The sequence below is a fragment of the Martes martes genome (assembly GCF_963455335.1).
Source record: "Martes martes genome assembly, chromosome: 3".
Taxonomy (NCBI): Eukaryota; Metazoa; Chordata; class Mammalia; order Carnivora; family Mustelidae; genus Martes; species Martes martes.
Genome location: NC_137890.1, coordinates 266,841 through 292,387, shown reverse-complemented (window position 1 = coordinate 292,387; position 25,547 = coordinate 266,841). Strand labels below are relative to the sequence as shown.

The 25,547-nt window shown below is 62.6% G+C and overlaps 1 protein-coding gene across 2 annotated transcripts in view; it reads right to left on the bottom strand.

Annotated features, from left to right (window-relative positions):
- RASA3 (RAS p21 protein activator 3) overlaps positions 1-25,547 on the bottom strand; it is a 115,014-nt gene that overhangs the window by 7,639 nt on the left and 81,828 nt on the right. For both annotated transcript variants that reach the window (XM_080799025.1, XM_080799024.1), the window contains exons 6-21: positions 20,734-20,814; positions 20,299-20,371; positions 17,658-17,734; positions 15,891-15,995; positions 14,253-14,409; positions 13,193-13,341; positions 12,281-12,395; positions 10,822-10,896; positions 9,992-10,115; positions 8,838-8,944; positions 8,038-8,115; positions 6,177-6,254; positions 5,063-5,136; positions 4,066-4,172; positions 3,498-3,580; positions 190-398 (exon numbers count right to left, since the gene is read on the bottom strand). In XM_080799025.1, the coding sequence (XP_080655151.1) occupies positions 190-398; positions 3,498-3,580; positions 4,066-4,172; positions 5,063-5,136; positions 6,177-6,254; positions 8,038-8,115; positions 8,838-8,944; positions 9,992-10,115; positions 10,822-10,896; positions 12,281-12,395; positions 13,193-13,341; positions 14,253-14,409; positions 15,891-15,995; positions 17,658-17,734; positions 20,299-20,371; positions 20,734-20,814 (1,692 nt within the window). The remainder of the gene's footprint in view (positions 1-189; positions 399-3,497; positions 3,581-4,065; positions 4,173-5,062; positions 5,137-6,176; positions 6,255-8,037; positions 8,116-8,837; positions 8,945-9,991; positions 10,116-10,821; positions 10,897-12,280; positions 12,396-13,192; positions 13,342-14,252; positions 14,410-15,890; positions 15,996-17,657; positions 17,735-20,298; positions 20,372-20,733; positions 20,815-25,547) is intronic.

The window sequence follows — 25,547 nt, the reverse complement described above, 5'->3', positions numbered from 1 at the left end:
CTCTTCTGTGTTTGCTGGATGCTCTGTCCCCGTGTCCCCCCCCCGCCCCCCACTGTCTATATTCAATACACTCTGCTCTCCCTCCCTGTTAGCTCAGGGCTGATTTCCGTCCACTTGGCCGGTCCCGTGGGACCCCCTCTCCGCCTGCATTGGCTGGGAGGGCCTCGGGGGAGGGGAGCACAGACCTACCCGGTGCAGGGGGAGCAACCCGGGGCCGTGTCCGAGGAGGCCCTACAGCACAGCCAGTGGCCGTTGAGGTGCGCGGACGGGTGGTAGACGGCGAGGCGCTTCTTGTTGCTCTGGCTGACTTTGGTCAGGATGTCGATCCAGGCCTTGGCCTCCACACAGTTGTTGGCCTGGATATACAGCGCTCGCTCGGGCTGGATCACCTGAAACATCTGGGGAGACCGCAGTCAGGGTCAGAAAGGCCACCGGGCGAGGTGTCCTGCCTGGGCCACGAGGGTTCTCCGTGTGGATGCAGACAGGCCCGGGAGGGACCGGACAGGCCCGGGGGCCACGGAGGGAGGGACCGGACAGGCCTGGGTGGCTGTCGAGCACACAAAGGGCTTTCTGCTGTTGCTGAGACCGAGAGAGCCATAGCCTTCCCCCTAGGGGATTTGGGACTAACACGACTCAGCTGGGTCACCCCTGGCCAGCCTGGCCACGGCACTCTGTCTCCTGGGGTCTCAGGGAGCTCCATTCAAAAAGCAAAGAAGTAGCACTGTTCATCCCCCTCCTGTAGTCACTGTGGTCAGGACATAAATGTTTCCTTGAGTCTCCTGGTTTTTTTAAGCTGGGGCGGTCTTCTGTGCAAGGTACATGAGAGCTTATTGTGCCCATGTTCCTGTCCTCATCCCACACTGACCTCAGGACCTTTGTATGTGCTGTTGTGTCCATCAGAAAATCCCCACCCACCCCACCTGACCAGGAGGCTCTTCCTCCTCCTTCCAGGTTAGTGTGACTTGCTCTGAGGCTTCTCAGAGCCTCCGCCGTGTCTCTCTTATTGCTCATTCAACCACCATTCCTGAATACCAGGCACTGCCCTAGGCTCTGGGGACAGAGTGTGGCCCAAACAGAGTCTCTCTCACCATGAACTTCCAGCCAGCAAGAAGGATAAAGACCAACACAAAGCGTAAGGTCTGTGTACGTTGGAGGAAGAGTCAGGCAAGAACCTTTTAAATCCATGACCCAGCTGAAGTCAGAAAGATGACTAAAACATCAGTAATCTGAGTGGGAAAAGCAGAAGACGGAGAGTCCCAGCCAGAAGCACCAATAGGTACAGAGGTCCTGGGGCAGCGGGGATGAGAGGTGCGGGGGTCCTGGGGCAGTGGAGGTCCTGGGACGGGCATAGCAGGTGCAAAGGCCCTGAGCCCAGGGAGGGCTGGGTGCCCCAGGCCCCCACCCTAGAGAGGGCTGAATCCCAGGCCTGGGAACAGACACCCCACGCTACAGCCTCCACACAGGAGACGGCATTCCTCCTGGGGCAGGCACAATAGGCGAACGTCCCTCGGGCTCGGGGAAAACACCGTCTGCTGTGGGGCCATCTGCCTGCCCCAGAAACCCCCTCCAGTAGTCCAGGTGAAGGGACAGTGAAGGCTGAGTGGGAACGGCTGTGTGCGAGCTGGGCCGTCCAGCCAGGGGCAGCCTTCCCCATCTACCCAGCCAGGGCCACCCACACGGGCCACGGGGTCCATCTTTGACCCAGACAGAGACGCGAGCTCATCGGTCCTCCTCCTCAGCGACCCCGGGCCAGAAGCAGCCCCGTCATAGCTGAAGCAGACCCACTGCGCCCCCCACCACACAGCATGGCGCAGGCACCTACTGGGTACTAGACGACTGAGCTGTGCCGAGACAGACTGACGCAGGAGGTGGAAGACAGAGCCCTTGTAAGCTCCTGGGAGGCGGACCCGATCGGGGACCTTCCTCTAAACCCTACACGCAGCATCTGTAGGAGAGCCCGCGGGGTGAGACGCTGTACAAGGACCGTCGTCCTAGAGCGGTGCTTACTGTGGATGGTTCCCAGCACCTGAAGAAGGTTCTTAGGGAATGCAGGGCTGCTCCAACATCTGAGCTCCCTGAAGCCCGTGGTGTTGGGGGCGGTTGGCAACACTTGGGAAGACACGACCAGTGAAGCAAACGACCAGCGACACGGGGAAGGGGGGCTGAGCTCCTGCCCCACACGAGACGCACGAGCTCCTTCCACCTCCGTGAGCCCATTTGTGCCTCTGGAGACTGGGCCAGAGTTGTAACCCTCTCCCAGGCCACGACAGCCACGGCGGCCGTAGCAGTGGGCAGGGGCACTTCCTCCCCCACCAAGCTCCAAGGTGTGCAGTGACAAGGAGACCGGGACATGCCTTTGCCTGTGCCACACAGATGGTCCCCGGAGGTCTGTGCTTTTTGAAAAGCGTCAAACAGTAAGCAGACCCGATGTGCGGGCTCCCCCACAGGACCCTCCGTGGGGACACAGGAAGTCTCCCCATCCGAGCCTCGCCGCAAATCAGACCCGGTGATGTCACCGGCGGCTCCCTCAGAAACCCCGTGCGCGCTCGGCCGTGCGTGCTGGTGACGGGCATTTTGACGATGCGGGCAAGAGCGCTGTCACGTCCCACACCCACTGGGCAGCGAGGGACGCCGGCCTTGAAGAAGACGTGGCCCTGACAGACAAGGGAAGAAACCGTGGAACAGAGCTCTCCACGGCAGAAAGCCAGGAAGTACTGAACGGACGAGGGAGGCCAGGGGCCAGTGGTGGACACAGCTCACCGTGTGTCCCACGGTCACCGTGAGCCGTCCTGACAAGACACACCCAGGGGATGCGGTCATCTCCGTGGGATCCCGGGCAGGAGCGGGCACCCGAACCTGCCACCCAACCTGAGGGACACCCGCCACACCTAGCCTCTGGGCTTCGGGAACACTGAGAAGGGCTGAGGAAGGTTCCAGGTCCAAGAAAGGATGGAGAATGCACCATGTGGTGGGCGGCGGGGGACACTCAGCAGCTACGAAGACGGCCAGGAGCTCAGCTGGCGGAGTCCCAACACGGGCGGGGGTCAGAGGGGACGCTACACCAGTGCTGGGGTCCTGCCTCTGGACCTGGGGGTCTGCCTCCACACCACAACGTCCTTGTTTGCAGGGAACACACTTGAGTGTGTACGTGGCTCAGAGAAACGCGTGTGTACGGAGAGAGACGAGGAGGCGGGATGTACGTGATCAGCAGACAGACAAAGGCAAACCACATGCAATTCTGTTGGGGGCACGGGGGTCCTGCTCTATGCTCGCCGCTTCCCTGTAAGTTCAAAGCCAGATCAAAATTTGCCTCAAAGAAGCCCAGCGGTCCCGGAGCTGCCAGGACAGCGCCTTCCAGCAGGCTCTTTGCCTCTGGCCGGTGCGCGAGCACCCCGGTGACGGGGCTGCGGGAGGAGGCCAGCGGCAGGGGGTGCCGGCGGGGCGACGCGCGCAGAGGAGGGAGAAACCCCCAGAGCCCGCGGTGGCGCCGCACTCACGTTCTTCATCTTGAAGGACTCCTCCTCCAGTCTCTCCACGGCCAGAATGTTCTCGATGGGAATGCTGCACAGAGGCTGGTCTCCTGCCACAGAACGGGGTTCGTGACAGGGCGGGCGAGAGGCTCCCCGCCTTAAGGGGTCGCAGGGGACACCGCAGAACAGCGGGCCTCACGCAGCAGGACCTGGCGCTGCCTCCCGGGGACCCTGGCCTTCCGGCCGTGTGCCTTCTCGAGGAGCCCTGTCCCCACATTTTACTTCCCAGTGCCGTGTCACCGCGACCTATGCCCCCTCAGACCCAGAGGACACGGCCCACGCGGGACCCCGACTCCCACACCGGGAGCCCAGGGGCACAGGCCCACCTGCTCCCCACCCCCACCCGGGCCACCTGGCAGGCGGACGTCTCCCACGCGCTCCTGTGACCAGAAACTGCTCACGCCCCAGGACACCTACTCTACGTGCTTCGTTTCAGCCAGGAAAGCAGGCAGGAACCCCATCGGGCCCCAGTCCAGGCTCTGGCCCCTCCGAATAAACTGTGGGAATCCAGTAAAAAGCCAGTTTCTCTCGTTACCTTTGCTTCTCTGGTACGTAAACTCGTGGTTGGTCAGGCGGAACCATCTTTTCTTAAAATTCTTCATCCCGAAGCGTTTTCGCCCTTGTGCCCTCTTGATCATGAACCTGTGTGAACAGGGCACGTCTGTGGGTGAGTGTTGGGGCTCGGGGCACAGCCAGCAGCTCTCCACACCACATCTCACTGTATTTCCAAGTGATACGGTAAAACACCAAAAGGCAAAGGTCTCTACTTTTGCAAAGTTTAACTTTTTAAAAAAGATTTTATTTATTTGACAGAGCTCACAAGCAGGCAGAGAGGCAGGCAGAGAGAGAGGGAGAAGCAGGTTCCCCGCTGAGCAGAGAGTCCGATGCGGGGCTCGATCCCAGGACCCTGAGATCATGACCTGAGCCGAAGGCAGAGGCTTAACCCCCTGAGCCACCCAGGTGCCCCAGAAAACTTTAAGTCACAAGTCGGCAAGGACAGCAGGTTCATCAGACCTCCAAGAAAGCAGCCGCCCCCTCCCCATCTCCCACACTGGGAATACCAACGAGGGACGCCTGTATGAAGGTGGGCAGGCCTGCGGACCCGGGGTGGAGGTGCTCCAGAAAACAGACTAGTGGGAACCAGAGATGTTTTGGGGGGGGGGTCTGGTGGAGGGGAACAGGGTCTTGAACTCAGGTGGGAGCCGGCCCACACGCAAGGCTGGGTCAGCCTCCCACTCCCTCTCCCCCACGGACAGGTGTTTCTCCACTCACACAACCCGCAGGGCAGAGGCACGGAGGAGGCGAGCCAACACCACGTCTCAGACTCGCCCTGTGAGCAGTCTTACTGGATCGGAGATGTGGACAAAGGCCATGATGTCCCAGGCCAGGACAGCCCCTGAAGGGTCTGGCTGCCTCTGAGTTGGGAGGGCACCAGCCACGTGGGCAGAGATGCCCCAACTCACGGCGGGGACGGCCAGGAGCGCCGCCCCGTGTCCCGCCCCCGCCGGCCCGGCAGCAGACGCGGGCCTTACCCTTCTTTAAGCAGGATGGGCTGCTCCACACTCTTGGGGTCTCTTCTCCCAGAAGATGAGATCAGATCTAAAAACTAAGGTGGGAAAGACAGCAGACAGTTAAGGGGGAGACGGCACGCTTGGCTACGTTCCTTCTCACAGACAGCAGAACACTACGTTTCTTCCTGACGCCAGGAGAGAGAGGGATCTGGGTCCCTCTGCAAGAGTCAGGGGTCCTAAGCGCGTCCCTACTGTGGCCAGGAGGGAAGCGTCCAACCCTGAGCCCGGCCTCCCAGCAGCCCCCCCCGAGGAGGTCCCCTGCACCCCCAGCCACCGCTCCACCTGGCCGCCAGGCTTCTGGTGACCCTGGGAGGCCCACCTGCACGTCAACAGGTGACCCAAGCACGCATCTCTGCAGAAAAGGGGGGCAGCAGGGGCTCTCCTCCCGGGACGACCTCCCCTCCTGATCCGACTGCCACGACCCGTCTGGATTCCCTCCCCCAACCGTCGTGCGCCCCAGCACCCTCCCTTCCTCCACTTCTGGATCCTGGTTTTTACGATTTCTGAGAGGTAAGTATGTGTGACTGCTTCTACACACAACAGAAAAGGTAAAGCTTTAGGATCCAGAAAAGATTCTCTCCCTGAGACACGTCCCCGATTCCGGGTGTCCTGGCTGCATGACTCAGGCATCTGTGGGGGCCCCAGGAGTAGACGGCCAAAAGCACGAGGAAAGGGATTTGCAAGAAACACAGGGCGGTCTTTGAGAGAAGTACAGCGCCCACCACTGAGGGAGAACTCGTCGTGACGGTTCCAGAGAGGAGAGTCTGGAAGGGGTCCGCGGTCCCCGGGGAGTAGGGAGTCTGGGGACCGTAGGGGATGGTCAGAACAGGAGGGAGTGCAAGGGGTTCACAGGGTCCGGGGTGCAGAGAGTCCTGGGATCGTGGGGGGTTGGGGGTGCAGAGTTCGGGGACAGTGGGGGGGTGTCACGGACTACGAAGGGAATGATGCTCTGAACTCCGGACAGTGGGTAACGGCCAGTTCTACATTCTGTGAATTTTAACTCCATTTTCTGGAACTACAGTAGCGTGTCAGGACAGGGGGCAGCCCGTCCATGTTAACTGATATCCATACTCACATTTTTTACTGCGTCAGCATATTTTTGCTCGTTGAAGAATTCATAAAATGCAGCCATGTAGGATTCCTTGAAACTCGCCTAAAATGAGACAGGTCACTGAACAAAGGCCTACAGGTCTTGGGGCACACGGCTCCAAGGGGAACAATCTGGAGCATGCGTCACGACCGGCTCTGGCGACGGTCACTCAGCAAGCGGAGATGCCAGTGAAACTGTGGCCCCAGGGTCAGCCCGGGCACGGCCCACGGAAGCCACAAAAGCAGGCACAGCCACGCAGACGAAACTCCGGAAGCCGGGGTCTGAACCCTGACAATGGGTCGGGGTCCCTCAGCGAGCGTGGAGGCTGACACCTGGGTTCCAGGTCTCTGCTGCTGACACAGGTCACGACGAGGCCGCTGCACGGGAGCCTCTCCTGGGACCGGGGGCTGGCGAGGGCCCGGACAGGTGGACGTCGGAGCGCCCCTCAGGGACACACGGAGGGCAGCCCTCCCGACGTCGTGCCTGCAGCGAGCACCGTGTCGCGGAGGGTCGCCCTGCAGTTCCCGGACGCACAGAGGTGGGTCCGCACAGAACTCACCCCCAGCCCAGACCCGTTCACCCAGGCTCCGGCCGACGGACCGTGGAGTGGCCGCCTGCCGCGGGACGCCACACACGCGTGGCTCCGCCGCAGTCTACACGCAGCCCAGCGTCTCCCACACGGGGGCTGCTTGTCGGCAGCGATGGGACCCCCCAGACAACAGAAGAGGGGGCTGGGCCGGGCTGGGGGTTCCTGCCGGTCCAGGCACAGAGAGGCCGCTGTCTGCCAGACCAGCCCCGTCCCTGTGCAGCCGGCCCCGGCCTTCAGTCCCCAGGGCACGTGCCCAGCCGTCCGCATGTTGACGTCGCTACACATAGTCCCCAATGTCCTCAAACCTGCGTGTCATGACCCGCATTCTGGGGGCTGCGAGGCCCGGGGCAGACCCTGGGGACCCAAGCAGGACATGGCATGTGGCAGGCGGCCCCCCGGAGGAGCCCCTGGCCTGCCCTGGGCATTAAATCTGCCTCAAGCACAGACGACCTCAGAGGCTCGCAGCTGAGGCCCCCACAGCCCCTAGACCCCCACTTGGGAGCCGGTAACGCACCACGTGCTCCTGTGACTCCCTCTGCCATAGCTCAGTCTGACGGGGTTTCAAACCCACTTGTTCACGAAAAAATGAAGTGAGTTGTGAGGGGAGCACAGCCCCAACCCCATGCCGCCGAGGAGCCCTGTGGCCGAGGGCCCTGCCCTGCTGGGCGGCTTGGCCCAAACACAGGAGCTCTGGTCTGGCCAGGGGACTGCTGGGCCCTGGGAGGGGCGACTCCGCCGTACCCCAGGTCACCCTCTCGCCCAGCAAGACCTTGGCGTTCCCTACCAACAGGGACTTTGACTTTTGGCGGGGCCGATGTCATCGCTACCCCTTCTCTCCAGGGAAGACTCGGGGTTTGAACTCTTCCCCCCGGCCCTGCCTGCAGCATAGCGGGGTGAACCCACCACCGGTCTGGGGGATGTCGTGTCTTTACTGCTTGTTAAGAGACATCATCCCGCACGGTGCTGGCTTGTGGAGATTGTTGTACGCGGTCATCCCCACAGCGGACCTGAGCGGAGTACAGGCTCAGAAAGCAAGCCCAGTCTCTAAGGGTAGTTTACCCCCAAACAAAACAGTCTCGAAACGCAATGTTTCACAGCTCAGGAAGGCAGAGAGGAGCCTGCAAGCCGCTGGAATGTTCTCTCTGCTCAGACGGTGGGTGGGGGGCCGTGTGGGTTTTATTGCTTCTTATCCTATCCCTGTGTTGAGCCCACACTCTCTGCTGGGATAAGCAGACACGATTAAAGTAAGCGACTTACGGATTTTGACTTGGACAAGCTGCCAAGAGTCTGAATGGTCTTGGAGATAAGTGTCAGCGTCCTCGACGTCTGCGGGTCCTGTCAAAAAGGAGAAAGGCAAGTCTCGTTTCGGTTCCACAGAAACGTTGTGATTAAACCCAGAATCGCACGGCCGACAAAATGGTGACAGCACGTAAAAGCCCCCCCAGCCCCCGCGTGCTGCCTGCAAGCAATGGGAGGCCGGCGAGCGCGGGACGCGAGACGTCCCTCCAGGCCCCCCCGTGGCGCTCTCGGCCCCGTGGGCTGGACCCCAGCGCTTCCCCGGGGCGTTGGCCGGCGCGCAGGGCAGGGCGAGGAGAGCAGGTGCCAACGGCAGGCACAAGGGCACCTTTAAAGGAGCAGCCTCCCCGCCCTGCCCGGGGTGCCCATGGCGGGGCTTGCTGGCCCTTCCTATGGCCTGGAGGGTTCCTCTGAAACAAAGCCGGGAATGGGCCCCTTGAGTCCCCTGGCCCCGGGCTTCCTGCGGAGGTCAGTCACTGCCAGGTGCGCTCCGCTGGTGCGTCACTCGGAGCCTGACCCGAGGGGCTTGGGCCGCACGTGCTGACCGCGCGCGCGCCTGAACGCACGGCAGACCGTAAGCGCTCACCGTCCCTAAGGTGGGAGTAAGGGTCCTGGTCACGGCAGCCAACGGTGCTCGACAGACGCGGCTTGGCCAAGGTGCCCCCCTTCTCGTGCATAAAGGGGTTCCCAGCCCCCCCACCCCCCAGCAAGGGGGACACCAGGAGGGCGGGTCGGCCAGTCCACGGGACGGACGCGCCTACCGTGTGGTGAGGCGTGAGCTGGAAGAGGTTGGGGGACAGGATGGCCGGAGCGAAGAACCTCAGGAAGATGAAGCTGCTCACGGCCGCGTACCGCACGTCCGGGTCACCTGCGGCCAGGACGGGGCGTCCGGTGAGGGCGCGGGGTCCCGGCCTGGCCCGAGCCAGCGCGCCTGCCGCCTCACTCTCCCCTTCGGCACCACGAATGGCTCAGCGCCTCCTGGGGATGGGGCTGTGACAGGCAGGCCCAGGCTCGCCGACCCCGAGTGACCCCGGGTGTCTGAGGGCCGGGGCGCCCTGAGCTCGAGGCCCATGAGCTTGAAGGCAGCAGGGCCTGTCCACAGAGCTGGATGTGAGGCCCAGCCTCCACGGTGAGACAGGCTGAGAGGTGTCCCCACCGGCGGGCAGGAGGGGGCTCCTGGCAGGGTCCAGGGACTGCTCAGGGGCTCTGCGTTCCTGGAGGCAGCAGGACACATCTGGGCTGACCCACGGGCTCCTCAGGAAAGGGTGCAGCAGGGCCATGGTCGGGGCCTGCTGGACGGCGCGGGGACCCAGACACCGCACCACCCCCTCCTCAGCCTGGACCCCAGGCCTCAGTCAACCTGACACTTGCCGCCCGAGCAGGCCACCTTTGTTCCACCCGTGGGCATGTCTGCACAAGATGAATCCCCAAGCAACGGGCACGACTGAAAAGGCAATTCATCCCCGGGACCCCTCCTGCCCCACGTCCACAAAGGGGTCATCCTGTCTCTCCCGAAGGTGCAGAAGAGAGACGCGCGCGACGTGGGGTGCTGAGTGCTGCCTCGACCTTCCAGCCAGAACCGCGAAGAACCGGGAGGGCGGCTTCCCCGACCGGACAGGCCCAAACGCACAGCAGTTACCACCGCGTCCTAAACTAACCACTGTGACAAAATCCGGCCAGCCGGCCCTCCCACCCGGGGCCTGGGCCGGGCTCCCCTGGGGGCCGCGGCAGGCGGGACCTGGAGCCCGGCCGGGCAGGAAAGGGATGCCGTGTGCGCACGGGCGCCGACCCCACGGCCCCAGCCGGAACCACGTCTGCGTGGACGCCGCGACGTCTCTTCTTGGCTTCGAGGAGCCTGGCGGTGGGGAAAGGGACCCCCCGTAAGGAGCCGCGGACGTTTTCCACACCAACTCACCCTGGAAGCGTTTGGCAGCCGCCTCTCGGAGAGAGAAGAAAATGTCACACATGACGGTGGGGCAGCTCACCCCCGACTTGGTGATGACGCTGAAGATGCGGTCCACGTACTGCCGCAGGTTCTCCTGCAACGGGGTGCAGCCCGGTCACCCCGAGGGCCCTGGTGGCCCAGGCCACCCTGCCGGCCCCCACAGCAGTCGAGCACACCAGGGAGGGAGCAGCCGTGGACAGCCGTGGCAGCCACAGACGCACGTCCCCTCAGCGGGCGCACGGGGCCATCGCGGTCAGCAGTCGGCGGGGCGAGCACCTCTGCGGGGGGCCAGGCCTCGCGGCTCCCTCCCCCATGCTGATCTCACTAACTGGGACAGGGACGAAATCCCCCGGAATGCACCTTCCCGACGGAGAGCCCCGTCTCTCTTCCTCACAGGCATGAAAAAGACTTAACCTGAGGAAACCCTATGGACGATGACAGCTCCCTGTCCCATCAGAGAGTCCGGCTGTTCTAAAGACAGACCCCCCTCAGGAGAGCACAGGGGGACACGGCCAGGGTTGGGGACCCATGTCTGCTGCCGCAGGAGGACGGACCAGGCTGGGAAGAAGCCGGGCCACGGGCCAGCCCGGCGGGGAGGCTCCAGTCACCCCAGGAGGAGGGATGGCACGGGAGTCAGCAGCCAAAGGGCCGGTCTCCCTGACACAGGCCCCAGAGGACATGCCGAGAGCGCGTCCCGGTAGGGTCTCCACCCCAAATCCTAGAGAGATGCGGAGCCCCCAAGGTGGCCTGCGGCCGGGCGGCCAGCTTCGGAGAGTGCTGAGCGGATGAGAACGTCTCACCATGTTGTTCTCCAGGCTCTCCCCGTCCTTCAGCTTCACAGGGTCAATCTCACAGGGTTTGTGGCCCTGGCATATCTGGAAAGTGCATTGACAAGGAGTGAGTGACCACTGTTCCAGGATCCCAGGGGGGTGGAGGTCAGGGGCCTCGGGCTTGAGAGCGACCTCAGGAGCCACAGCCAGGCCCTCCGTGGCAGGGGGAGGAGGGCCTTCAGGGTGGCCACGGGCGCCGCCACGGCCTGCGAGGAACTTCCGGACCTTCTCGAAGACCGTTTCCCGTCCGTGCACGTGACCAGGTTTCATGAGGGTTAAAAACGTGGTTCCTCCCAAGTGCTGGCAGGTCTGCGCCCACGGATCAAACCAGAACGCGAGTCTAAACTTCCTCACGTTCCCGCACTTGACGAAGCTGTTCTGGGGGAAAAGCTCCCTGCTCAGGGATCCCACAGAGGTCAGGCAAGGCGCTCAGGGCCACGGGGGGAGGAAGCATGTGGAGCCCTTGGCTGCGCCTGTCCCCGCATGAGGAGTACCAGAAGGCCACACACAGCCGAGGGGACCCTAGAGAGAGCGCTGCACGCGGGTTCCGGGGACCCACAGCTGGAAGAAGAGGCTGTTCTCCTTCGAGACCATGAGAAAGATCCCGGAGCACACGGGGCAGGTCCCTGCGGTGAAGCTGGGACGGAGGTGGCATGGGCCCCCCAGTCAGGGGCTCCTGCGTGCCACCTGTTCTGCACGGCTGCCTGCCGCCCGTGTGCAGTGTCATGGGGGCGTCACGGCTGCCTGCCGTCCACGTGCAGTGTCATGGGGGGGTCGGCTGCCTGCCGTCCGTGTGCAGTGTCGTGGGGGCGTCACGGCTGCCTGCCGTCCACGTGCAGTGTCGTGGGGGGGTCGGCTGCCTGCCGCCCGTGTGCAGTGTCGTGGGGGCGTCACGGCTGCCTGCCGTCCACGTGCAGTGTCGTGGGGGGGTCGGCTGCCTGCCGCCCGTGTGCAGTGTCGTGGGGGCGTCACGGCTGCCTGCCGTCCACGTGCAGTGTCGTGGGGGGGTCGGCTGCCTGCCGCCCGTGTGCAGTGTCGTGGGGGCGTCACGGCTGCCTGCCGTCCACGTGCAGTGTCGTGGGGGGGTCGGCTGCCTGCCGTCCGTGTGCAGTGTCGTGGGGGCGTCACGGCTGCCTGCCGTCCACGTGCAGTGTCGTGGGGGGGTCGGCTGCCTGCCGTCCGTGTGCAGTGTCGTGGGGGCGTCACGGCTGCCTGCCGTCCACGCGCAGTGTCGTGGGGGGAGGGGGTCTCAGTTGCCTGCTGTCCGCGTGCAATGTCTTGGGGAGCAGGGGTCAGAGCTGCCTGCCATCCGCGTGCAGTGTCATGGGGGGGCGAGCGTCCCTCACGCCCCTACCCAGCAGCACTGGGCCTGCTGGAGATCCTGACGTGCCCAGTCCTTGGGGGCCGCAGGGTGGGACCCCCCACTCACCTCCTCTATGGCGGGCTTCAGGGTCACGTGCAGGTAGTGCATCCCGGCCAGCTTCATCGTCTCGTCAATGCACTTGGAGGTCAACGAGTTTCCTCGGAAAATGGTGTTGGGGTCCCTGTAAAATAGCGTTGGAGGCAAGTCTGTCTCGGAGAGCAAGAGGATGACGGACACCGAGCGTGTCCCTGGGCACACGCCTAACGGATGCAGAGACAGACCTGGCTCACCCTGCTCAGTCTGCTTCCAGATGTTCTGGGAGGAAAACGAGACCCAGCCAGATGTTCCGCATGGGGCATCCTGAGCCCCCCAGGCGGGCGTGTGTGACACACCTACTGTACACGGCCGTTCGCCGTTCAGCACGACCTCCCCACACCCACAGCCCCGCCCCTTTGTGAGGCCCGTTTCACACCAAGTTATTGCCTCTAAGGACCAGACCCAAGGTCATCCCGGGAAGTCCTGCAGGAGCGAATGTAACAGGACGTGCTTCACGCCATCTCTCCACTCGGGGGCATCTGGATCTTTCTGAACCCAGAGCTCCAGGGACAGACTCTTCTTAGCAGACCCATCCCCGCAGAGTGGGCACAAGTCCTGGGGCGGCCGTGACCCAGTCCTCTGCTGTGGGCCTAGTACTGAAGCTGCCACGCTCTGATCACCCCCAAGGCAACCTGCACCCTTGTTCACCTCCTTCCTGCACTCACACCTTGGGATTTCCCAGAAAAGGTGCATTTTTAAGAAACAGCGTGTCTTGGACAGAAAACCTGAGCCGGTACGGGTCCCTTCTGCTGTCCCAGCTCTGCACTCTCTTCAGCGCTGAGGGTACCGCCCCAGGCCGGGCCCTCACCACCGGGTGGTCACTGACTCAGGCCGCAGCCTTCGGGGAGGTGAGGTCACGGGCAGAGCCCGCGGCTCACTCACTGGGTCCTCTGGACCTCGGCGCTGGCGATGGCGCTGATGAAGGGCACCACTCGGCCGTAGTGCAGGAAGAACCTCACGAGGGGGACAGCCGCCTCCTGCTTCTCCCTGCAGACCTCGCCCAGGACGTGCGCGGCGGACGCGGACACTGGCTGTGGGACGGGAGGTACCACGGAAGCCCAGCGTGAGCCCCCCAGCCCCGGGGGCTGGCTGCAGACCCCCACCCCCCACCGGGCACGGTCAGTGAGTAGGTGGTTCAGGGTCCCCACGCCGGGGGCCCGGCCCCCAGCCCTGTCCAGTAGTGCCTCTCCCACTAAGCTAAGCAAAGAACCACGTCTTTTCTAAAGCCCACGTCAAACCCTCCGATTGTACACATGCTCCGGGTCCGTTCCTGGGGTCCCTCCACCCGGATCCACCTCTAGAACTAGGGCCGGTGACCTCAGGGCCTCATACAAATCCGAAACCATGCGCCTTGCTGGCCCACGCAGGGTTCTAACTGCAGGTGGGGTGTGGGGCAGGAGCCTCCGTCCCTCCGGCAAGGGGAGATGCAGGTATTTCTGGACACAGAGCAGACTTGGGGGACAGTAAGCAGGAAACAGTCACCCACCAGGAGCTGGCTGCCCAGACGCAGGGCCAGAGTGGGCTCCGTGCCTTGCTGGGGGTGGAGGTGGGCGGGGACAGCTGGGAAGGGGCTACGGGGTGGAGCCAAACAAGGGTGAGGGAGCTGAGGGCTGAAGCTGGGGTCTGAGCCGGGGTGGGGGGTGGAGCCAGACCGAGGCAGGGGACTCAGAGGTCAGGGGCAGGGTTGGGGTGGGGGTCTGGAGCCAGATGGGACTGGGGGACCAGGGTCCGGAGCTGGGGTCAGGAACTGAGAGGTGGGCCGGGGGCCAGGAACTGGAGCCGGGGTCAGGAGCCGGGAGATGTGTGGGGGGCCGGAGGAGAGGAGCTGGCGTCAGGAGCCGGCCGTGGAGGGCCATGGGGGTCTGGAGGGCCGCAGGGTCTGGCTCCCGGGCGGGGGATGCAGGCGGCCCAGGACACAGCAGGAACCCGCGCACTCACGCACCTCCACGTCCGCAGACCTCAGCAGCAGGTCCCGCAGCGGGCGGTAGTAGTTGGATGAGAAGACGTGGTCCTCAGTGTACACCACATTCAGCCGCAGGGACCCCAAGTCCCCCGGCTTCAGGCTCTTACTGCCGTTGTCTCGGGGCTGAAGGAAGTACCTGGACGCGGGACACAAGGGGAGGGCGGCGTGAGGCGGCAGCACCCCCCAGGGCCCGGTTCCCTCCAGGATGCACGGGCCGCCCATCATGGGCCGTGTCGGGGTCTGAGGCAGGAGGGGCTCCGGGGAAGTTCTGCCGGACACCTCTCTGCCCCTGCGCTGGGGCCACTCCCCTGTTGACCCCCCGGCAGGGTGTTTCTTGTGGGAGCCCCCTGCCCCCGCAGGGTCCGAGTGTGGGGGCAAGCTCAGTCATTCCCCACGGCGCCCCCACAACACACAGGGTCCAGGTGCCAGAGCCCTTCTCAGCGAGAGACCCCTGCGGGGTGCATGTCGTGGGGCGCCTCCCACCTTATCTTCCCTCTGGGGGCTGATTATACAGGAAGGACGGAAGGAGTAGGAGTTCGAGAAGAGGGAAATGAGAAAGGAGGTAAGGGAACTCCGTCTGTGGAGATGGGCCCTGGACAACGGAGGGCACCGAGAGCAGAGCTGACGTTACTCTGGCAAACGTGCGCTGGAGCTCCCGGTCGCATAGGGGATGCTGACGGCGCTGGGAAGCAGGCCGGCCACCGGAGCACGGGGTCCCATCTTCGGGGTTTTCTCACTGGACACTCCTGTCTTTGGTCCCACCCCGCGAGGCCGTGCGGGAACCCTGTCTGCTCTGAGCTGACAGGCCGCGCAGCCTGCAACGGGACGTGGGCACCCTGCATCGGTCAGGGGCACCTGGCCACCTGAGGTCCTGGGTGGACGTCCACTGGGCTGCCAGGTGACTGTCCCTTCTTGGTGACAGGACTAGGAGTGCTCCCAGCAGGAACAGAACCCACTGTCCTCATGGAATTGAAAACAAACTCCCGTGTCCCGGTGACTGTAAAGTGCCGTGAGGAACACCACACAGAAGCCCGCCCACGTGGTGGGTCTGTAGACGTGCAGGATCTGGCCTGCGGCATATGGCCTGTGACCACGCCACGTCCCCATCATGGGTGTCTGCGGTCACAGTGATGACAGTCGCTGCTGATTTACGAACGATCGGGAAATAAAACAAAGGCGCTGGGTGAGCTTGGAGGCAGAGCGCGGGGAGGTCGGCCTGGAACAACGCCTTTGCCTGGCTCCTCGGCAGGTGACTCCTGGGAGGACGGGCCACGGGGAAGGCCTGGTGCGGCGGGCCCTCAGGAGCGCGAGGCCTGCCCTCCCTGCTCGGGCCTGTCCTCAAAGCTGCAAGGCTCTCGTGGCCCTGCCTCTGTGTCTGTCGAGGGCCTCAGCCACCATTCTCGTGTCGTTCTCCCCCGCCCCCGCCTGCCAAACTGGCAGCCGTGCGTCGCCTGTTTCTCACCGGCAACCCGTCACCTCGCCGGAGCGAATAGGGACCACGTGCAGAGCCACAGCGTCTGGCCAGTGGGAGCCGAGCTGCGCCACCACACTCTGGCTGCTCACGGCAGCGCCGTCTGTCCACCCACCAGGACGGCGTGGGCCACGCAGACGCCTTACCAGGCCTCGTAGCAGCTGGACTGGCGGAGCACGTTCAGTGGAACCCTCAGCTCTCCCAGAAACTCATCTCCAAATTTCAAGTTGCTGGCATTCCAGAGGTCAACTCTGAAAAACAGCCAACGGTACACAGATCTCCGTATGGGGTGACCTCGGGAGGGCAGGGGACAGCAGCACTCCTCAGCATCCCCAGGGGCGTCTGGGCAGATCAGAGCCCCCGGTCCCACGGCCCCGTCTCTGTGAGGAGCGAGGCCGACCGAGGATGTCTGAAATGTGAGGTCAGCGCAGGAGGTGCCTGGCACGGAGACGGGGGTCTTCCTGGGCCCTGGGGGCAGGGAGAGGAGCTGGGGGCCTGCTGTCGGGGTGAGGGGCCTTCTGTCTTCTCAACAGCACGGGAAGACGGCGCCCCGGGGCGGGACTCTCGGTGTTCCCTCTCGTGTGGGGCCACGGCGACTGTGTGTATGTGAGGACGGGAGCACGGAGGGAGGAGCGGCGTCCCCGGCGCGAGGCGGCAAACGTCCGCGCACCCCACGGTAAACACCTGCACCAGATTACTCCAGGAGCGGACAGTCCGAGACCAGCCCTCTCTCACCACCCTCGGCAGTCACGGGGAAAGTTCTAGAAGGCCGCGTCAGCCCTCTGCGGCCCCTGAGGTCCAGGTGGGAGCCACAGGTGTCTGGAAGGTACAGGGTTTACTAGAGGAACACGTATACGTCAGGGACACGGGGAGGAACGGTGGCCCCGTGGCACTTTCGGAATAAGGAAAGCAGAGCCTTTAATTCGCCAAGTGACCCCGTAGCAGCCGCCAGGCTGCCTTTGCTTCTCTTCGATAAGGGCAATATTTAAGAACATTTTTGGTTCGTCTGCTTAAAATGCAACAGCTAGGACTCCACTCTCAAATTTAAAGCCCAATCTTGTACGAACACTTCTGTTTCTGAACAAGAGAGAGACTTGTGTGTCCGAGGGCGGCTGGGGCGTGGCCAACCTCTCGCACGGCCGCGGACCGCCACCGGCACTTTCAGACATGCAGCCGGGGCCCCCCGGCCGCGGGTTCTCTGTAATGGAAGACTTAAAGCAGAAACACCTCTGACCCGTGTGTGGAGACCGGCCTCCCTCAGCGCTCAAAGCCACAAAGGAACAAAGAGCGAGCCCGAGGGTCCCACACTGGGTGGGGGGAAGGGCCTCCGGAGCCCCATGTTCCCAGTGGGAAGCCTGGGAGCCTCACGGGCCTCAGGAAGCCTGGAACCCACAGGAAACCAGACTGTAAGCCAGCTCAGATCTGCAGGGTCCCTCAGGGTCGGCCCCGGCCCAGAGCCACGGGAAAAGAGGCCCGGCCAGGGTCTCTGAGGGCACCGGGCGCTGGGCGTGAGGTGAGACCCCGAGGCTCCCAGGACCGACGTGGCTGGACCTGTGGTGGGCTCTGCTGCAGACCATACACACTCAGGCCTGGATCGCGAGGACCCCTGGGCAGCAGGGCCAGGTGCGGGGGGGCAGCACGAGGCCGTTGGCCTCCCCTCTCGGAAGGTACGGCACCAAAACCGCACGGTCCCTTGCCTGAGTCTGTGTCGTCTCAGCCACCCCACGAGCCCCTGGCAAGTTCCTGGCTCTTCCTTCAATCCAACTCCCCATGTCCTAGTATTGAAATTACCAGAAAACTGAAAACTCCTTTCTTCGCACTCCCTTACTTTTAGAAGCACAGAACACAAACAGACGAGGAGAGTCCAGACTGCAGCCGCCAACCAGCGCCCAGAAACCCCGCTTCTCGCTCACCGGATCTCAAGTTTGTCCACGTCCTCCTCCTCGAAGTCGAAGTGGGACTTCCGGCTGTAGCTGCAGGGTCTGGTCACCTGGAGGGGCGGAGGGGAGGGAGCACGTGTGTGCCACACCCTGCCTGCAGGGCACCCCCGTGTCCTGGCCGCCCCAGGCCTGGGGAAAGGCTGTGGGTCCCCCACCCAGAGCAGAGGTGGAGTCAGCCTGCAGGCAAGGCTGGAGCCTCTTCTCCAGGGGGCATGGGCGGGGCTCTGCCTCCTCACCCTCCTAACACCTCCGCCTCCCCGCTGCAGGCACCAGGCCGGCTCCCTCCCTCCTTAGCCCCACAGCTCCGGGGCCTCCCCTCCCACCCTCCCACTGTGTCCCGAAGTCGCTCCTCCCCCACCTTCCCATCTTCCCATCTCAGCACCTCACCCTTACTGCTTGGTGGCCACCGGGGGTGCTAACCCTAACCCTAACCGAGCTGCCGGGGGTGCTAACACCTCGCAAGCAGGGGACCCGTCCAGCCGCCAACCAGCTCGGGCCTCATCCACTGCCAGCTGAGGCTTCTGAAAGCCCCGTGGAGCCCCCACTAGTCCCCTCACCCAGCACACAGCAGTCTTGCTACAGCCTGCACCCCTGCCCAGTTCACCACCGCCTCTTCCTTGCTCAGGCCCGTGCTGGGAAGCCTGAAGGTGACTCTGAAATGCCACCTCCTCCGGGAAGCCCCCCAGAGCCTCCACCGCCTGACACAGCTCACGGTCTGGCTTCTAGTGTGGCGGTCACAGGGCTTCTGCACGGGTACCTAACGCATCTAGTGAGGGAACGAAGACGGCTTCCGTAGAACCTCAAATAACTTCGTTCAGATACTGAAGAGTTTTTAAGGAAGCCTAGGCATTACCCTGGAAGAAAATGGTTTGGACACTACTTCCTTTTGAAACCCCTATACGAGGCTGTCTATGACCCCAAAGCCAACCACTGGGACTCAGGCTAAGTCAAACTGTGGGGTTGTTGGCAAGAGAAGAAGAAAGCAGATGCAGAGAATCCAAAGGGGGATTTAGGTGTTAAGCAGGGCTCAGACCTTTGAGTCTCAGACCATAAACTCCAGAGAGAAGCACATTCCAAGGTCCTGTGGTCTGAGGCTGTGAGAGAGGCAGGTGTCAGGTAGGCCCTAGCCACAGCACCGAGGGCCCTGGTCTGGACCATCCCCGGGACCCTGCAGGATGCAGGTCTGCGCTCAGCGGCATATGGGGCTGGCGAGATTCATCTAGCAAGTGGAGACCCACGCTTTTGCAGAGTGAAATAGAAGAATATGACACAGAAAGTGGGTGTCACTGTCCAGGAGGCCCACACGTCAGCGAAAAGCCCGGGCCTTACTGTGCGCCACGCAAGCTTGGGAGGAGCTGACCTCAGCCATTCCAGGCTGCGGGGATGAGGCAGGCCGGTGCGGCTCTAGTACAGAATCCAGACCGACAGCTGTCCTTTCTCTCCGTCCCAGAGCCAGAGCCCTCCCTGACGCTGGAGCCCCGCCATGACCCCCCTCCCCATAGATAAGGCTGACCGCGTCAGCTTCCTGACCAACCCTGAGTCTTTTAACCACTTTCTGCACCGGGCGACGGAATAAGCCTGTCCTCCTGGGACAGAGAATGGCCCTCGGCCCTGTGCCCTCGGCGCTCCAACGCACGCCCCTCGCCGCGGCCCGAGAAGCCTGACCGCAGCCTCTAGCATTTTAGAAACCTGTGGGCTTCTGGACCCGTCAGAACATGTCCAGGTTCTCTGCACGTGAGCTCCTTGGTTCTGAGCCGACTCCCCAACTTCCAAGACTCCCCCTCTCACACCAGCCTCACCCAGTGTTTACAGACGCACTTCCCAGCAGCCTCATGATGCCCCCCCCAGACCGCACCCAAGGGTCGCCGTTCCCGGAAGACTCTTTCTAGGCAGGACTGGGGGCTGTTCGCGTGTGGCTCCCCAGGGCCACTGACGTAACAGTCCCTTTACCACGTGCACAACCCGCCCTGTGCACGCTTCCCTGCTTGGGGCAAACACGGGGAGACAGGGTAGAGGCTCATGCACCCTCAGCCGCCAGGACCTGGTCCACAGGAGACCCTCGCGAAACCCTCGCGTGTGGAAACATCACCCCGAATACACCGCCTCTGGGCCAGGGTCACACGAGAGCAGCTGCGTCTGCTACTGTCCTGTTGCCGGCCTCCGGCCCGCAGGCTTCCCGTCTCACTAACCTCAGCGGTTCCCAGTCCTGTGAGGACACCAGGGGATCTCTGTGTTCAAACGTACTGGCTCTTCTGTTTCAAAACCCCTCACCATTTCTGGGGAGACAAGCCTCCCTCCATTGCTCAGGAAAGACCGGGTGAAGCAAGCAAAAACCAAAAACCCCAAACAAGCAAACGGTGAAAAACACACCGACCGTGAAAACTTGGGAAGTACAACTCGTCAGGATTCGACTCAAAACCAAGGAAGCAACAAATGGCCTTTCTCCCCAGGGGCCAGAGGGGAGTTCCTGGGAGCCCGGCTGACGCCGCAGGCTGGGAGGGAGGCATCGTGCCAGGGTCATTCCAGAACTTGCAGGAGGAAGCCGGGGCCCAGGGCCGGGAACACACCTTCCCCAAGGGTCTCCATGTGACATTCACGGGGCTCAAATACCAACCTCAAAATAAAACACCTCATCAAACTGGGGGTTGTTGGTTTTCTTTTTCACTTTTGTCTTCTTTGCTTCTGATCTGTAACCAAGGAGGAAGGGTTAAGGTTAAAACCAACGCTGTTGACACCGAGTCTTTGCACCTTCAGACTGAGGGATCAAATGTACCAGTAACCTCCTCCTGCTACTTATAAATATTTCTGTTTGTCTCCAACCCACACAGCATGCAAATCAGGAAGCTTTACTGAGCCAAAGGCACCCGACGTGGAGAAGAGAGGGGCTGTTTCCAGAAAGCAATCTCGGGGCCACAGAGGACACCAGAGTAAGTCAGAACGCCACGTCCCAGCACACAGCCTCTCCCACATTTTTGTGGAAGCTCCAGCATCGTCACAGCTGGCGACTTAACCCACCCGCCCCATGCGCGGGTGCACGCAGAGTACTTGCCTGCAGGGTCCTGCCAGTGTCACAGTCGCGTAAGGATCACACTGCCCGTTCACGATGGGGAGGCCTTGGCACTCGAGGATGCTGAGGAGAGAGACCGGGGCGTCAGGAGCGGGGTGGGAGGGGCCCACAGGCAACTTCCCCAGGCAGCTCTGAGGCCGTGGCAGGTGGCTGTCCACAGCCAGGGCCAAGGGCCATGAGCCCTGGGTGGCTTCGGTCACCCGTGGCCCAGACGCTCCTAATAAACATGGACGGGTGCACCGATGTGCAGCCAGAAGACACGTGCGGCGGGAGAGCGTGAGCGCTGCACTCAGGACACGGCTGTCTTATCTGAGGGGCACAGGCTGCTGGGGCCTCCCAGGGGCGAGGCCACTGCCTTCACGTCCTGAGAGTTCAGCTCCCCTGCGAGCTGATGGACTAGGCGCTGCGACGAGGCCACGTTACAGGTGGGAAAACGGGGGCCCCAACAACGGAGGGGCCTGCAGACCCAGCCCGTGCATGAGCTCCGTGCCACGCACGCCGCTCACAGCAGACACCGTGAGCTCCGTGCCACACACGCCGCTCAGCAGAAGACTCCCCGATGCCTCCCACAGGTCCCGGCACGACTGCCCCGCTCCCCAGTTCGCTTCAACTTCTGGAGCCCAGCTGGTCACACAAGCTCCAGGACCACCATTTCCCCTCATCCTGTCACCCCTGCCATCCGGCTGTGCTTCTCCCGACTGTCCCTTCTCCAGGCTGTGGGTCCCACCGTCCTGTTCCTGGCACGCCGACTGGGAGCACCGGCTGGACGGTAGGAATTTCAGGCTGCTGGTGTCCAGATGCCGTTGCTTTCCGAAGGACAGAGCTGACTGGAGGCTGAGGTCTCTGGGTGCAGACTGATCACAGCAATTCTTGTTTGAAGCTCTGTCAGGGGAGGCGCCGGCCACCTCTGTCCAGGAACTGTTTGTCCCACCACATAGGTGCGGCCCTCCGAGTCCACATGGAGCCCCCGGTGGGAACAAGGATCTCCACCGGCTTGGCAGGGGTTCAAACGCCTCCCAGCCCCACACGAGCCCCTTCAGCTCCGCCTGAACCCAGGGCGCTACCCCTCTCTATTCGCACGGCTTGTGGGAGTGCTGGCAAGTCCCTTCCTCTCCAGAACCCACCAGCAGCGGCCTCAGACTCCCAACAGCAGTCTCTGTCTCCCCTCCCACCTCCAGGCCCCACTCGGGAGCCCTCCTGCCCCGAGCCACCCACACACCCGCAGGACAAAATCAGGACCACTGCAGCTCCTGGGTCCGCTTCCCTTACTTGGGGTCCCAGAGCGAAAATGCCAACTGCCCAAGGTCCAAACTGTCCCACTCGCCCAGCATCCAGCTCCTTAGCTGTCTGTGGTGGGAGAGGAGTCCGGGTCCCAGGACTGCACCGTGGCAGCACAGTTGTCCCCCCAAAGAGGAACGTCCGTTCGGCTTCACGCGCGTCGGTCACTTTCCCTCCAAGAGCTGAGAGCTCCAGCTTTTCCTCGGCATCGGGAAGTCAGGAAACAACCGGGCTCTCGCGCTCCTCCACAAGCCAAGCGATCTTGTGTCCCTCTTGGGAAGGAGTTCGTGTCTAGCGTTTCACCAGAATATTTCCTTCTGGTTGCAGGGTTTCGTTTCCTTCATTTCTCCTTCATGATGCTCACAGCCCTTCAAGCTGCGTCCACGCCAGTCCCACGACGTGAGCCTTCCCTAATTTTTCCAACCCTTTCCTCCTACTCTACTTTACGAAGTATTTCTGGGTTTCTTTCCTAGAACACTGACTTGGCCTTCGGTTACCTTCCGCTCTTCACTAACTCATCATTAAAGAAATGTTTCTACATGCATTAAATCATCGGGAAAGAATTATTGGTTGCGATCTTATCCGCGGCGAGCACGTTTCCAGGAATGGGTGCCGTGGGGCAGCTCGCACGCACTCGGCTGCGGCTGCAGACGGAAGGAAAGGCAAGACAGGTGGGGGAGGAGAGGACCCGACCGGACAGCAGCGGTGAGACGTGGGCAAACGGCTTGCTCGGGGGACGTGAGGGAGGCTCCCGCGCTGACCCGCAGCAAATGACCCAGCTGAATGCAAACACGCTTCTTCTACATTCACTTGTTCATCAGGAAGGTTTGGACGGCAAGTGCGTCCACATTTCAGAGCCTCAGAGATCATGGGTCTCCACGGCCAGAAACTCGATGGCATCCCTAAGCACCAAACTGAAATTGAGTTTCCCCACATCTGATGCCCTAGAGAAGCAGCTGCCTCCAGCGCCCGGATGTCCCCGTCTCGCCTTCCTCTGAAGACTGACATGAGAAACACTCTATTCTCTGACTCAAAGACTAGGCACTGACTGCACCTGCACAAAGACATCTGGGAGGAAAAAAGAACCCTCCCGCCCGGCAGGCCCAACACGCACACCGGAGTACATGCGCCAGACCCCCTCCCGCTCCAGCCCTGCGCAGTTCCGGCGGGCCACAGCCCAGCGCACGGCCGGTGGGCGCTCTCGGGGGCTGCCCGGGGCACACAGAGACAAGCCCCCCCGTACATCCCACAAAACGCATCTCTCCAGGCTTACTGTCTTCGGAACAACTTCTAGTGACTCTTTGGAATGTTCTAGATAAACAGCAGAGAGAAGTAGAGTATTTACTCTGCTGGGCATTCCTACCTCCAAGAGAGGACACTGTGACATACAGAGTGACCCAGTCAACTAATCTGGAACCCGAGGCTCCGCACACAGTCTAACCCTGCGGCACTTTGTATTCGAACTGACCCGTAAAACGTGGTTACGCCTCCCAGCTGGAGTAATGGTCTGCAGCTCCCGAACCTCGTTTCATCCCCTCCCCCCCAGCCCCCAGTGTGGCCACAGGCTAGGGCTTCCACTTCCCGCCCCCACGAGCAGGACACAGCCTGCCTGCGGGACCACCGGCTGCAGACGACCCGGCCGTGCGGTGACAAAGCTCCACCGCGGCCACCAGCCACCGGCCGGCCAGCGGTTCCACCCCCACTCATGCTTGGTCCAACCTCGGACAGAGCCAGGGTCGGTAGCCTGTTGTAATTCCCTGATAATAGAAAACAAGATCTTTATTGGATTTGAGATGCTGATGGGAGTCCGGAAATAGATAACCCCTCACTTGGATGCACCTCAAGGTGGAGGTACAGGTGGCCGGTGCCTGCTTCCCGGCTGACTGCCCTGCAGCCTGGGTCTGGGTCCGGGGGACTCCCCAGCAGGCGCCTGCAGGACCCCCAGCACCACATCCCCGGCCCCCAGCAGCCTGGCCCCCGTCCCGGTCAGGGAGGCTCCCCGGCGGGTGCCTGTGGGACCTCGATAGGGCTCTTGTGTGATGGGGAGACGGTGGAGCCTAGAGGTGGCGAGGTGCAGGAACCCTAACTTTCAGACGCAGCAGGTGGCCACAGGACACGCAAAAGAGACTGCCCGCAGCACCAGGAAAGGCGGCGAGCCCAGCAGAGCCCAGAGCTGTGCCGGCCCGTGCCGGGCGGGCTGCTCTTAGCCGTCAGGCTCTTCCGACACTCGGCTCGAGCGAATGAAATCTGGAGATGCTCACAGGCAAACATGTCTCCCCGCGAAGGTGGAGGCCACAGGAGGCCCCGCAGTCTTTGGCATGGAGCAGGAGCTCAGGACAGACCTGAATGAACGATTAAAAGGTTTATTCACCCTTGTTGGGGATGAAAGAAAAGCACAAGGTAGTCCAGCCCGAGGTCTGGTTGGAAAGACGAGCCACTCCCCCGGGAGCAGGCACCTGTCGGAGGTGGGGACTGGTAGACGCCCTGCATCCCGACAAGAACAGCAGGGTGGTGGGTCCCCGGACCACCTGAGGCTCACGCAGGTGTCCCCGCAGCAGACGTGGACATACGAGTGAACAGACAGAAAAGCAGGCTTATAGTCGGAAAGGCCACCTGCAGAAGGAACGGGGAGGCTTCTGCGAGCCCGTCTGCGAGCCCATCGCGCAGACCCCCTGTCCGCACATCCACAAGAGCGCTCGGCCGACAGCACCGTCCTCCCCGGCTTTTACTCATCACCCAGGCCGGGAAGGGAGAGATGCTGTCCTGCCCGCCTCGCAGCCGGGAACGCCCACAGGAAGCGCTCCCTGGTGCATAAGGGCAGTGAGGGAATTTGCAGGGAATGGACACTCCCCGGGAAAGAACCACAACTTCACAGAGGGCGACCTGCTGTTTGGGGAAGGTAGACGAGGCCCGCCTCGCTCTTCGGACGGCGGGGACGGGCGCACCCGGCAGCAGAGAGCAGTAAGCTGAAGCGGGGAGAGGGAAGGTCCAGAGAGCCAGCCCGGCCGGAACACCCCCGCCACCCCACAAAAGACGGCCAGGCCGGGTGAGAGGTGAAGAGAGCCCGGAAGGACCTGAGAGTGCACGCAGGTCCTGCAGCCTTTGGGGGGAGGACGGTCAGCCAGTAGGAGTCACCTGCTATGAGGGGCTGAGTGGTGGGTCCCCAAGGAGATGTGACCTGGCTTGAAAACAGGTTTCTGCAGACGTAGTCAAGCTAAGGCTCTCGAGATGATGAGCTTATTCTGGATTCGGGATGGCCCTAAACCCAATGACTAGTGTCCTTGCAGGAGGGAGATCGCTCAGACGCGGGGTGGGGGTGGGGGGTATCGTGAAGAGGGACTGCCCGGGCGAGGAGGAGGGGACCATCCCCTGAAGCCTCCAGACAGAGTGTGGCGTGGCCAGATCTCAGATCCAGCCCTCGGAACTCAGACAGAATCAGGTCCTGTTGTTTTAAGGCACGTGAGACTGTGGTGTTTGGCCGGAGCAGCCCTCAGAAAGTCACGCCCCCGCGATGAGGG